Source organism: Rhineura floridana, chromosome 7 (assembly GCF_030035675.1).
Source record: "Rhineura floridana isolate rRhiFlo1 chromosome 7, rRhiFlo1.hap2, whole genome shotgun sequence".
NCBI classification, from domain to species: domain Eukaryota; kingdom Metazoa; phylum Chordata; class Lepidosauria; order Squamata; family Rhineuridae; genus Rhineura; species Rhineura floridana.
Window position 1 is genome coordinate 94080092 of NC_084486.1, and position 14761 is coordinate 94094852.

The 14761-nt window shown below is 41.6% G+C and overlaps 1 protein-coding gene across 2 annotated transcripts in view; it reads left to right on the top strand.

The window, feature by feature from the left end:
- Positions 1 to 4254: 4254 nt before the first annotated feature.
- Positions 4255 to 14761, top strand: part of UBE2G2 (ubiquitin conjugating enzyme E2 G2) — a 35118-nt gene continuing 24611 nt past the window's right edge. The window contains exons 1-3 of one of the 2 annotated variants that reach the window (XM_061636553.1): positions 4255 to 4732; positions 8823 to 8858; positions 8942 to 8987. In XM_061636553.1, the coding sequence (XP_061492537.1) occupies positions 4690 to 4732; positions 8823 to 8858; positions 8942 to 8987 (125 nt within the window). In that variant the 5' untranslated portion in view covers positions 4255 to 4689. The remainder of the gene's footprint in view (positions 4733 to 8822; positions 8859 to 8941; positions 8988 to 14761) is intronic. The other variant, XM_061636554.1, reaches the window with a different exon arrangement.

Here is a 14761-nt window from a genome sequence, read left to right on the forward strand (position 1 = left end):
GGCCAAAGAACCAGTGGAAGCTGCAGGCACCAGTGACGATGATGGTGATAACCAGGAGGAGGAGGAGGCTGAGGTGGAGTTTGTGCCTATCTGTGAGATCCTGGACACAGGACCTGAGGCAGAGGAAGAAGCTGCAGACTCAGGAGAGGATTTTGTTTTACCACCACACCAGAGATGTGCTAGCCACACCCTCAACCTTGTGGCAACACAAGACATAGAGGCCATGCTTTCTGACTCCTCCAAAAGTAGTCTTCTTGGTCCTTTCAAGAAACAGTTTCGTTCCTTGATGGGAAAGTGCAGCAAGTTGTGGTCCAAGCAGAACCAGTCAGCACAGATTGCTGAGTATATCCATGCGCAATATGGTGTGTATCTGAAGGTACCGAATAAGACCAGGTGGAATTCCACCTTTGATGTGTTGAAGCAACTACCTGAGCTCCTGTCAACTGTGCCACTAAAAATGCATGCCATAATGGACCGCTGCTCCTTGTCCAGGATCACAGCTGCTGAGATTGAAGTGGTACAGGAATACACAGAGATTATGGAGCCACTAGCCCAGTCCCTAGATATCCTGCAACGGGAGAACGGCATGTTCATGGGGTATTTGCTACCAATGCTCTGCAATCTGGACTGCAAGTTAGAAGGACTGGAAAACAAACCTGAGAGGTACACATACTGTTTTCAGCTGCTGAGAGGTGTGCACGAAGCCCTAAGAAAGCGGTTTGCGGCTATCTGGGAGGACAAGAGGCTTCTTCTGGCAGCCTGCCTACACCCTCGCTTCAAACTAGATTGGCTGGAATCGTGTCAGGCCGCCACCCATACCAACAAGTAAGAACATTAGGGAAGCCCTTTGGGTGGATTACTCCAAGGGAAATGTTGTCTCAAGGGAGGCATCAGAGGGCTTAAGGTGGTAGGCAGGGGCTGGGCCTTTTCTTCCTGGGGCTCCTCATCACAACCTTGGGTTGCTGCAGGTAATCCTTAAGGGTCTGCTGTGCTGCCCCATGAGTGTGGTGACTTGGTCACCTTCCTACCTTCCATGTCATCATCCACAGGCTCAGGCTGGACCCTGAACCAGGGGACATGACAAGCATCAGGAAATGAAGAGCAGATGATAGTTTCCTAACATATATGTGTTAACATATCCTCTCTCTTTCTTAGATACACAATGGAAGCCTTGTTGAAAGCTGAAATAAAGATGGGTGTACTTAATGAGGACAGTGATCAGTCTTCAGATAAAGACCAGGAAGGAGATGACTTAGAAGATGACTTCTTTAACTTTCTGCCCCAGGGCAAGAAGTCAGCAGTGGACACTGCTGAGGAGGAACTGGTGAGGTACCTGAGGTCTCCCAGCAGGGAAGTGTCATCACTCCATGGCTTTCCACGTGTGCTGCGGTGTTTTTTGCAGCACAACACAGGCATGCCTTCAAGCACCGCAGTAGAACGCCTGTTCAGTACTGGTGGCAACGTAATGACTGTAAAAAGACATTCCTTGTCTGACATGCTCTTTGAGCATCTTGTTCTTTTGAGACATAACAGAAACATATTATAAAAGCATTTCAAGTGTAAAATTTGATTTCTTGAGTTGGGGTATCTTCATTGCTTGGGGGGATGTGAGATTCTGTTATGCCATTATGTTAATCTTATGGATAATTTTTTTATTCTACTACCCCCTGTGTGTGTGTGTTTATTTTTAATATTGTTTTAGGCTTCTTAGATGTGCAGCAGCCAAGGCCAGCACCTTGTAGGAGTTTTTTTAAAAAAGTAACTGAAATGTAATTGTAGTGATTACTTTTGAGAAAAAGTAAAGTAATCAGTTACTTTCAGAGCAATTGCAACTGTAATGGTAATTACTACTTTTTGGGCCAAGTAATTGTAACTGTAATTTATTACTTTTTAAAAGTAATCTTCCAAGCTCTGAGCGAGGGGTCTTGTACAAGTAGAATAGCATTGGCTCTTGTAAAGCTGAAGTGAGTACTGTGGTTGGAAGAGGTGGATGAATGCAATGTGTTAGGTAATAAAGCAGGGGCATACTATTGTCTCTAAATGCGTAACAATAAAACTTTTAATATTGCCTCAAAATAAAAACAAAACTAAAAATAAAATATATAAATGGCATGGACTTGTGATAGTGGGTGTAAGCTTGAAGGTATGAATGCGAATTAACATGAGTAGCCCACAATATTCTTGTAAACAGTTTCGAGGCAGCATTTTTAATAGACAAACTAGGTAGTGAATTTTAGAAAAAATTAAATGTTTTCTACTGCTTCAGATATCCCCTTTCTACTTTGTAAAGAATGTACCATAAGAAAAAGGCTGTTTCGCAGTAACAATGCAGATGGAACACCTCTAGAATGGAAGCTTAGTTAAGGATCAAATAATTCCAATTACGTTTGACAGCCGAAAGGAATAGAGCGAGCGTTTTATGGGCACATAAAAAGGAAATTAACAACGTGAGTGGTCATAGGAGACTTTTGGCACTTTCATTCACAGCGAGATGGTGTTGTGGGCAATTAAAGCTTCATGATCAGTTGGGTGTCAACATATTGGTTGGCTCGTAGAGATAAGAAAGGATAGTGGCACATCCCATCTTTTGTAGAAGCAGATTTCTGGGTTCATTTTGGAAAAGCCATTGTTAAAACTACATCCTGGTGAAACAAGAACTATGATTTAGTACGACTATGCTCACTTGAAAACAAAAGGAAGCAGTAAAAAGTTTCAGTTTTTTCTAATGCAAACACAGTTCATTTTCTCGGTATTTATTTATTTATTTTATTTATACCGTCATAATCGACTTGAAGGCACACAACAACAACCACCCTTCCATCCAGCAGGAGCCCAGGGATAGGAGCGCACTGTAGCTCAGAGTGATTTACACCAACCCTTACTATGTAATCCAGTGTTGCTATACTCCACTGCAGGTTGGTGGCAGGAGTAGGAGCAAGTACGATACAACTACTCTGTAATATAGTCAGTGCTGCTGTGCCCATGTTGTAGGTTGGAAGGGTGCAGTTTATAACAGTCCTGCAATGTAACTTGCTGTTAATATTGCAACTCACAGGTGGGAATGAAACTGGGTTGGGTTTCCATCCAAAAATTTCATACAGAACATGAACTCTCAGGTTACAGCAAAGGTTGATCCACATAAATTACTCCTTCAGACCTCAAATCCCCGGACCAAATCCGGTGCCCGGTTGCAGGCAGAAGCCCTCATGGTCTGTCGACTTTCATGCAGATGAGTTGCACTTTTAAATGTCAAAAATTCAGAAAAAACGTAAAAGTTTCCTATAAATGGAAACTGAGTTAGATACAGCAGGGATGTCTATCTTTGCAGGTGGGATGGCGGAGGAACCCCCTTCCCAATGCCGTCTGAGCAGGGCTGGCTCCAGATTTCTGGGGGCCCATGGGCAAAGGTTTTAAGGGGGGCCCTTTCCCTCTTGCTTTCCTTCTCAAACAACACTCCTCCTCCCTCTTGGCCTCATCCTTTTAAAGTAAAACAAAACCTGAACAGAAAGACTGGGGTGACAGAGGAATCAGACAGAAAAGAGAGAGAAGAAAAACCAAACATCAGGCTGTAAGTTCATCGGGGGCATTCCTGCCATGGCTCCGGAGACCCTGCTGCTTGCCCTGCAGCAGAGCACGCTGTGCCAGGAAGCCTCCTCTTCTAGGATTGCCAGGTTCAATGGCCTGAGATTGATCCAGTATCTTTAGGAGGAGAGAAAGTCAGCCAAGTGCAGGTGTTCTTGCAACAGTGTACTGGGAAAAACCACAAGGTGGAATTCTCCCTTCCCCCTGCACAACTTTTAAAGATACAGAAGACCTCTTGGTTGCCGGGCCTGGCCTCCAAGAGGTCTCCTGTATCTTTAAAAGTTGTGCAGAGGGAAGAGAGAATTCCACCTTGTGGTTTTTCTCATTACAGGGTAGCAAGAACACCTGCACTTGGCTGACTTTCTCTTCTCCTAAAGATACAGGATCAGTCTCAGGCCAGGAACCTGGCAACCCTTTCCTCCTTTGCTCCTTCATGATCCAGCCTGGCTTGGAATGGCTGCCACTGCTCTTTCCTTCTGCTGGAGGGGATTTAAGGGGTTAATACTACAGAAATCATGCAGCAAATAGCCTAGACCATACCACCATAGCGGTGAATGAGACAGTTACCAAGTTGAGGAGACCCTCTGGGCTCAGCTTTTCCACTCCATGGTATTAACCCGTCAATTTCCCCTCCACTTGTGAAAATCAGATAAAAAGAGAAGCTAGCAGGGGGGAAAACACTTCCTGGCCATTGGAATAGGATAGGATCCGCAACAAGCAGCAGATCCCATTCCGCTGGCGCCAGTGAGGGTCTCCTCTGTATTCCTGGGCCCTCGGCCACTGCCCCACCCGGGTCACTGCTGGAGCCGGACCTGCGTCTGAGGAAAAAATACCGGCTTTCTTTACTAGCTTCTATGACCAGGTCTTATTTCCGCCCCAAGCGAGGAAAGAAATAAAACAAAACAGTCATTTTGAAAACATATTCAGCTTGTGTGTCACTAACCTCTTGCTATCTTGGACTGGGGCTAACTGTGGAGAGGGAGAGCCGGAAAGCCTCCGTTGGTATGGGCCTCTCTATGGTACAGGCCAACCGGAAGTACTCCACGGGTGACTAAGGTGACAACAACTGTGGTGGGTTTGGATCAAACTCTGTTCGCTACCTGAGGTATGGCAGGCACGGCGCTGAAGCGGCTAATGGCGGAATATAAACGTGAGTGGCAGCGGGGGGGGGGACAGGCGTTAAAGCGGAAGGGTACGGCGAACTTCGCCATTAAACATTCCCTTAAATGGTGTCGACCGTTTTTTAGGCTTCGTTGCTATGAGACGTCCCTTGTCTCGTTCTGGGCCTGTAGATCCATTCGCGCCCTTCTTCTGAGGGAGTGTTTGGGCCCTGGCGTGACAATTCTGCCTGGCCTTGGAGCCCTGCTTCCGAATCTCTTTAGCATTGGATCCCTCGCCCCGCGTCTTTCTCTTTTTGTGTTTATCACCTAAATGGGGAGCACGTCGAGTCACCTTACGACACCGACGACAAGTTTAAACATTCAGGAGGTCCAAGGGGTGCTGCTCTTCCTGGATTGAGCCAATTGAGGCTGTAAGGTTGCCGTTTGGTTTTGGGGGTTGAAATGCTCCTATACACCCAAATCTCCTGTATGTAGAAGTCTAGCACATCAAGGAGAAGAGTTTAATTCAGGGATGACAAAACTTGTGGCTGTCCAGAATTAATTAGACTCAAATTCCCATTAGCTCCAGCCAGCATAGTCAGTGGTCAGGGATGATGGGAGTTGTAGTCCAACATTACCTGGAGTTTGCCAACTTTGGTTTAGTGCAGCCTTTCCCAACTAGTGGGCCACCAGATGTTGTTGGACCACAACTCCCATCAGCCTCAGCCAGCATTGCCAGTGGTCAGGAAAGATGGGAATTGCAGTCCAACAACATCTGGTGGCCCACTAGTTGGGAAAGGCTGGTTTAGTGTATCTACTACAGTCTTCTCCTTGGCATGTTATTATTTAACGTGCAGAGGTTTTTGCAGGGATGGCAGGAAGGCAGTATATAAACGTCAAGTAAATAAGTCTTCTAGGTGGGTTACATTTTACCATTATTTTTCATACTGGAATACTGTAACAAGCAGTGATAGTCTGAAGGCTTTACTTCTTGCTTCTGTTGAGTGTCTAAATTATTTGGCCTCAAACAGGGAATTCTACTGTGCTGCTGTGTTTAAGATCTTAACTAGAGTTATATTAGTTTTCATTGTATGGAAGCTTTCTTGCTTGCCATTTAGTTGACAGTGTGTTGGAGACAGGGCTGTGGAGTCGGTACACTAGACCTTCGACTCCGACTCCTCTATTTTTCTACTGTCCGACTCCGACACGAGCCCAATCCCTGGGGCTGATGGGAGTTGTAGTTTAAAAAAGTAACTTTTCCAAGCTCTGGATTCACGTGGTGGTGATGAAATGCCTTGTGCTACCATTTTACTACAGTAAATTTGTTATTACTAGTTAATATACATTTGCCATTTATGAAGGAGTTGGAATCGGAGTTGGAGTTGGTACATTTCTTCCGACTGCACCCAAAATTGCTCATGACTCCAACTCCATGACTCCGACTTCACAGCCCTGGTTGGAGAGCTTGGAATAATGGTGGTAAGAAGGCAGCAATCTTTCATACAGGTCAAGCAATAGGTCTACAGTAGACAGGCCTAATGCCATATTAACTTTTTGTGACAAACCCTCAACAGGGCTGCCAGTTATGAAGTCAGAAATGTATCTCAGTGCTGCACTCCTAGATACCTGGCATCTCCCAGTAGGGCTAGAAAATACTCCAGTCTGAAACCCTGAACACCTACTGCTAGTCAATACTGAGCAAGATAGATTAGTAGTCTGACTCTGTATAAGGCAGCTTCTTATGTTTCTTATAGCAAAGTCTGAACATACTGTAGTAGTAAAAACAAAACTCTGTAAAAAATGTGTGTTAATGTACTTTCATTAGATACGAAGATAAACTACTTTCATGTGTATAACCCTAAATGACAATGTATAAATACCCAAATAAACAAATCCTTAACTCAGTGATGTGGGATGGAAATTTTTCCAGTGCTTTATTTTTCTGTGAAAATTCTCCGTTTATAAATTGAATAGTAACAATGAACAGATACCAATTGTAAAGGCAATTTTAGGCACGAGTGGTATTTTAAGTTTTTAGCTTTGTTTAAATAAACATGCTAAATTAGATCACTCTCCGAGTCTAGAGCATCAGAAAATTTTCTAATGCAAATTAGTGAAATTTGCATAGGGAAATTTTTCAGTTCAACTTTTTTCTGGAAAACCCACATCACGGACTTGGGCTGTGATCACACTAGTCACCAGAGCACAGTGTTTCCATTAGCCTCACCTGGAGGGGAATGGTTTGATCTGCCTATCAGTTGCAAAATCTGTTTAAAGCTAAATTTTTAAAAAATGCACACAGGCTGTCCCCACCAGGTTTACAGTAAAAAGAGATGGGGTTTGACTTGCGTTTTCTGCCACCATTTTCAGAAGAGAGAGTTGGAGCCAACAGAATAGTGAGTGTGTTTCTACCCTTGACTTATACAGATCAGTGGTCAATCCAGCTCAGTATTGTCTACTGTGAATGACAGTAGTCTTTTTCAATCCTATTATTGATACCTTTTAATTGGAGGTGCCAGGACTTCATGAATGCCAAATTTATGCTCTACCAGTGAATTATCACTTCTCTTGCACTGAAACATGGTTGTTGAAGGTTAAGGAAAAAATGGCATGGTTTTTTTAAACAGTCCTTTGATTCTGGTGTTTGCATCTTCTCCACTAGAGAGAGCAATAACTCATCTTTTTGCTGCTGTTCACTCACCCCATCCTCCTCCTGTTTTCATCTCCCATGCTAGTTCTTATTGCAAACAGCTAGAGATCTGGAACTGTTAGAGCAGTGGTTCCCAAACGTTCCCCCCCACAGACCTTTTGAAAACTGCTGATGGTCTTGGCGGACCACTTATTGCTTCTTTTATATCCTATGTATTGCAGTTTGTAATTTTACAATTTGCATTCTATAGAATTCAAATTATAATACAATAAAATATAAAATAAGAAACAAAAGAAGCAATAAAAACACAATTGAAAAACAATATGAATATTTAATGTAGACATGCCACAGATCACCTGAATGAAGCTCATGGATCACTGGTGGTCCATGGATGACAGCTTGGAAACACTTAGAATATGCAAGTCTTTCTCAGGCTGTAGCTGCTGGGAGTTGCAGTCTAAAACATCTAGAGAGTCCTAGGTTGAGGAAGGCTGGAGTAGACTAGGCACTTGTTAATAAATGTTGTGCAGGAAAATGGAAGCCTAACAGTATCCATCTGCTAAAATGGAGGGTGCCTGATTATATAAAAAATGAATAAATGTGAAATCTCATGTTCTCTCCTTGCTGTATTCAGATATATATATTGTGTGCTTCAATATAAATTATAGAGCACATGTTTGTTGTATTATATATAAAACAAGTTATTACTGCAATAGTGAGAGCTAGACTTTAAATATAGAATTGGGTTTCCCAGAGTTCTAATAAAAATTCTGTTTAGCAGTGTAATACCAGGGCTGTGGAGTCGGTATGCCAAACCTTCGACTCCTCTATTTTTCTACTGTCTGGCTCCGATTCCACCCAGATTTGCTTCTGACTCCACAGCCCTGGAAAGTGCTTTAAATGTTTTTTTAAATTGGAAGCTCTCGTAGGAGCATTTTTATCGCTGCCTGAATATGCGCTGATCTTGGCATCACAGCTTTTGTCTTCATCTGGGTCCTGTGTCATACACTGACACACAAAATGGTTTCCATCTTGAGTTATGGTGAAATGCTCAAATACAGCTGACTTCATGGGAAGCTTCTTTGACATTTTGAATTTATATTTTAAAAAATGTGTCAATCAAAATTTCTTTTGAAGCTGGAGTCGGAGTCGGTACATTTCTTCCGACTCCACCCAAAATTGCTCACGACTCCGATTCCACAGCCCTGTGTAATACTATGCTTTCTGTTACTTGGAAGCAAGTTAACTGTGTTGAGTGCGGCTCACTCCTTTGTAAGAGGGTTTATGATTGTACTAAAAAAACCAAAACCCTTTGGTGAGACCTTTTGCTCCCTCTTGTTCTAAAGCCTTGGACTATCTATTATTGCTGTTAGAAATTACCATGGCCATATAGATTCTCTTGGCAGACCATTGAATGTCTTGCTTCTGTGGTGTTAAAGGATGAAGTGCAAATTTTAAAAAATACTTAAGATATTTATTCTTAATTTTAGAGTTGACCCTGAATCCACCAGAAGGCATAGTAGCTGGTAAGGAAATACATTTATTTTTTATCTGTATACCTTGACGTTAGAAAGCCTTTAATAAAATAATACCTTTTGTCTTTAAATAGGACCTATGAATGAAGAAAATTTCTTTGAATGGGAAGCTTTAATAATGTAAGTTAATCAGATTTTGTTCATTTTAAATTATATCGGCATATAGAAGAATTTTTGCTGGTGGGCAGCAGAGAAAAACTAATCCAATGTGAATCTTTTAATAAACAAAGTGTCATGTTTAGAGATGCCCCTAAAACAGTTCAGGTTGCATGTATCCACCTGCCAACACAAGTACTCCTAAAATGTTTGCAAAAGATAAACTTTACCAACTTACCAAGAGGGAGGGCTGTAGAGTTCAATAATAAACATTTTGCCTTAAATGAAACAAAAAGGAATGTTTGCTAAGCAAGCACACCTCTCTTTGTTGTTAAATTCATATGCTGGTCTTTACTTCAGTGCCACTAAGAGCATACAAAATTTGTGGTAATTAGCATAGAGTTCCCAGGTATAAGTGTGAAGATGCCATGACATCTTCTGGGATAGACTCAGATAATGTGAGAGAAGAATAGTGTTAATGTCTTGGATTCCACCTAGTAAATCCATAACTAAGAAGCAACAAAAGAAGCTTCTGCATTCTGCTGTCACCTAGCAGTTTTCTAATGGAGATGAAACAGGCAGTGGAATGGTTGAGGTCTAGCCTATTTGAGGAGAGTGTTTTTACAGTTTATTTTAACTAAAGACACTTTATATCCCATTTTCACTCTATTGTTAGACTTTGACTTCCTTTTTGCTATAGCCCCTACCCCAGACTCTCTAGTGAGGCCCGCAGACAGCTGAACTTGCCAGCTTCAGAAAATGTCTAAAATTATTTTGCAGTTATAGCCCATTCTTCAAGAAATGAAGAACGTAGGCAGTGGTTTTTCCCAAGTCCTTTCTGGGATATATTGGTTGGTTTACCTTTCTTGTACTTATATTCCACAGCCCCCCATAGCCATTTCTTACTAGAAATAATAGGCTAACATCATGTCTTCTACCTGAAAATTGTCTAAATAGGTACCCTTGCTCTACAATACCTGGATTTTTTCTGAAAAGACAGTGTCATATAATTGTTTAAAAAAAGCCAAGAATGAAACTGTGGCCAATACTGTAGTATAGTACAGTGGTTCCCAACCTTTATGACTATGGGACCCCCTTTGAAACCCAAAAACTTTGTGACACCCCCCATGCTAATTGTAATTTTAGTCTCTGTTAATTGAAAAATGGTGTGTGGCAAAGTCATATCTCCAAACATCCCTTTCTATTAAAAGCTTCCTGCAGACAGGGAGGTGAACCTTTCTTTTCTTGATGCAAAGGTCCAATGAAATTGATATCCCCTTCCCTCCACACACACAGTCTGAAGATGTACAATCCTGTCTCCCAACACCAGTGGATTTCAGTGTTGGACTAAGATCCAGGTTAAAATCCTCACCCAGCTATGAAGCCCACTGGGTGACCTTGGACCCGACACAGTCTCTCAGCCTGACCTATCTCACAGGGTTGGTGTACGGATAAAATGGAAAGGGGAGGAACCATGTGCATCACCTTGAGCAAATGGGAGGAAAGGTGGGATATAAATGCAATAATTAAACAAATACATTTCAGCTGCAGTTTGTGGACCCTAGCTTCAGCCAACCTGCTGAGCTTTTTAAAAATAATAATAAAGAAGCAGAAATGTGGTAGTGGTGGAGATGCTAGATTGTGAAGGCAAAAAGGTGGATAGATGAGGAGGGGGGTTAGTGTTTTTAGGCCTTGGGATAATCAGAACTGATGTCTTGGTTAGCATGCACTTGGGGAATGAGAGTGGAGCAGAAGACAGATCAGCGCATGCACATACACAAACACACCTGCCCCTCCTGCAAGCATCTGCAGGTGTGCATGCATTTGGGCATGTGGGAGAGGGGAGGCCCTCAACTGCCACAGTATCTTGGAGAGAGAGTTTGGACAGGTGGAGTGTAGGTGGAAGAAAGGGGGGGGTGCTGGCACACAAACTTAGCCTCAGAGATGGTGGGTGAGCAAGTCCTGAGCTTCCTCTCTTTGGCTCTGTCTGGGCCAAAGGCGAGATCTGGGCAGCCTTCCAAATAAGAATAATTTTTAAGGAGGTGGCAGCAAAGCAGGAGCCAAGAAAGGCAGGCCAGTCGGCTGCCATGAATGAAGAAAGAAAGCAGCCTTTCCTTGTGTCCTTTCATGAAAAACCCTCTCCTCTCTTTCTCAGTAAGGGTGTCATCAGCAGCAGCAGTGCGAGGAGATGCGAGTTAGCAACAGTAATCCCCTCTTCTTCCTGGTAGCTCCACCCTCAGCCTCCTTTGGTGTCTGCCATGTGTTTTATAGGCAGATGCCTGCCCTCGTTGCGCCTGAAAGATGCTCTGGTGCTTCAGCAAATGTCCTTCCCTCTCGTTTGTAGCAAGGGGGAGGTGTTTGCAGTGGCAGTGAGGAGCAGACAGCATCCAGGGAGTGAAGACTTTAAAAAATATATATTAAATAATTAATTTCTTTACTGTTTGCAGCCCCCTCTGGATTACTTTGCGACCCCCTGGGAGTCATGGCCCCCAGGTTGGGAATTACTGGTATAGTAAAACTTCTTCTATTGGCCAAGTGTTGTAGTTGCTGGTATCTCCAAACAGGAGCATGTGTGTTTGAGAAAACTAGCAGTATGACTAAAGTCACAAGTTCTAGGATTCCCCTGAAGTACAGTTTTCCTCTTCTGAAGGGTACCCTTTCTGTGTCATTTGGCAACATACCCTACAAAGCCGCTGATAGGATTGTGGCTCTGGAAAATTGTAGAAGTACAGTATGCACTAAGAGATACTGGAATAAATTAAAATAGAGTCTATACCATTGATCTGGAAGTTCTTTTTTTATAATTAGAAAAATGTGTGTTAAAGTAACATGGCAACTGTTACGAGTTCACTGCGGGCTCTGATTTTGTGGCCTTAACTGACAGAATAAAGAAACACATGTGTAATGCTTGTGCATCAGACTATTACAAGTCAAATGGCAAGGAAGCAAACTTTGTATTATAATACATCAGCGCTTTGAAAGAAACGGTGGCCAATATGCAGTAGGTTCTTAAACAATGACTTATTTTCTGATTTCTAACACACATGCACACATGAGAAGAGTGCTTTGAACTTTTATTTGTCAAACTTGCATTTGGATTTTCATTTCAAGAATCCCCCTTTTTTCAGCATCTTGGGGTCTCCCCCCTCTTTTTTCTCCTGTTTTATCTTGGATGCTTACCACCCTTGTTGCTTGCAAACTTGCATATTAACATCTTCTCTTGTCGCAGTAGTGGAGGTATAATTGAGGGCTGCTTATCAAGCATTGAGAATGAGAGTGCCTAATTTACAAATGGCACTAATGAAGATTTAGCTAATAATAATGAAGCAACTGTCTGTTTACTTTGGTTTTCTGTATTATAATAATAGTTATAACATAGAACTTCACAGAGCCAGAATACTTTCATGACTTCTGAAAAAATTAATTCTATGTAGATGTGAATATCAGTGGGTACAGTTTATATATTGCAAATATAATTAAAGTATATGAGGTTTCAGGAGTGAAGATTGTAAAGGTGATGAGAGTGACACCTGTTTGGATATACAAAAAGTACCAATCCTTGTGTTTCATGATGAAAACAAGAATTTCTGTAGCATCATATTGTGAATATTTTCAGTCTGGCTAGTGCTGAAAAGATACAGTGGCTGGAATCTGATCCTGAATGGCCTTATTTGGGACAAGTCTCATTTATTTTAGTCAAATATTCGTGCAGGTAAACATTTAGGTTTAGTGTGTTCATCTTTTTGCTCAGTTTGTCTACTTTCATAAAATCATGCTTGTCTTTTTGAGCATCAAACCAAGTGTTATAATTTCATTCACAATTTCTAAAGCAACTAAATGCACACCTTTGATCTTGTCACATCAAAAGTGCCATAAATCAATGCGATAAGCTTGATATCAAGAATATATAAAGAGTCCCATCTTCATGTCATGTGGATGCTGTGTTGTACACATCAGTAAACTTAATATGTGAGACTAATGGATTTTTCTGTTTCTTATCAGAGTATCCTGGCTTAGCTTTATTAACTTCAAAACTGGTGGCATTTGAAAACTGTTGGTGCTCATTATCACATCAATTTACCCACTAAAATGGTACAAAGGTATTCATTGTTAGAACTTGGTTAGCCTAAAGGCCGCTCTTAAAAAATAACAAGTACAAATTTAAGCCAATATTTCAAAAAGCTGACTAGAAAAGTAATTATATTTTAGTATAGATACAGGACTTTAATATATGTGTTTACTTCAGTTTGGAATTCCCCTTTGTGCACTGTGAGATTTTGGGAGAGGAGCGTTGCAGCTGCTTTCATAAAAAGGAAAAAAAAGTTCACAAATGTGCTTAAAACAATTATTATAGCATTACTGACCTCCCATAAGTGTTTGTTCTTTTACCCGATGTTTATGTGAAGATTCTATACCCTTTTATATTCTATAATTGTATGTTACTGATATAATGCAAAGTTATCCTGGACTTTTGCTTATGTTCTAAAATACATGTAAAGTCATGGCTGATTGCCATAATATTTTTCTGTCATGTGCCACTGAAACATAAGACATTGCTAACATTTGTCATTTTCCAAGCTATTCTTATACAGGAGGGCCCCGCTTTTCGGCGGCCCGCTAATACGGCGCCTTTCAATTAGATTAAGGCCCCACTCATACGGCGCTTGTTCTGCTTTTCCGGCATTTTTCCGGCACTGGGCACCATTTTATTGACGGAGTTCCGCTTTTCGGCCGGTTTTGCTTTTCGGCGGGGGTCTGGAACATAACCCGCCGTATGAGTGGGGCCCTACTGTATCTTTAGTTATATGTTACAGTGTTGTAAGAACATACAAAGAATCCTGCTAGGTCAGACCAAAGGCCCATCTAGTCCAGCACTCTTGTTCTCACAGTGGTTAACCAGATGCTTATGGGAAGGCCATAAGCAAGACATGAGTGCAGTAGTACTCTCCTGCTCGTGATTCCCAGCAACTGGTATTCAGAAGCATACCGCTTTCAATAATGGAGGTGGTACATAGCCGCCATGACTTGTAGCCATTGATAGCCTTATCCTCCACGATTTTGTCTAGCCCCTTTTTAAAGCCATCCAAATTGGTGGTCATCACCACATCTTGTAGCAAATGCAGTAGTTTAATAACGCATTGTGTGAAGAAGTACTTCCTTCTGTCTGTCCTGAACTTCTAACATTCAGCTTCATTCAATTGCCCCTAGGTTCTAACGTTATGAAAGGGAGACCATCTCTCTCCACATACACTTTTATCATGTCCAGAGTTACGCAATGAATTTATGATGTGCTGTAAAGCTTGGTATCTGAAAGTTATGTAACTGATAGCTAATCCAAGTTTTTTTGTTTTATTTCTTGGTGTACAAAGAGAAATCATTCAACCCACATGAAAATTCTGTAGAAGCTTGCTTATTTTTTACATCAAGAAATGCAGTATACATATATATATATATATATATATACTTATATATATTCCCATAAGCAAAGAAACACCTGCAAAGGCACCTGGTTGGCCACTGTGAGAACAGGATGCTGGACTAGATGGGCCACTGGCCTGATCCAGCAGGCTCTTCTTATGTTCTTATGTTCTTAAACGACACATAATATTTATCATCTCCTGGACATGAGTGGCTTTTCTTGTTTAATAGGAAAAAAATAGCTTGGATTGGGAAATGTTATTTGCTTTATAAATAAAAGTCAATGATCAGCTTTGATACAGAAAGATGAACTGTCGAAGCAAATACTTTGTTATTCCAAGACAGAACATATCCACTTGGTTCCAATCTTATATGTGAAT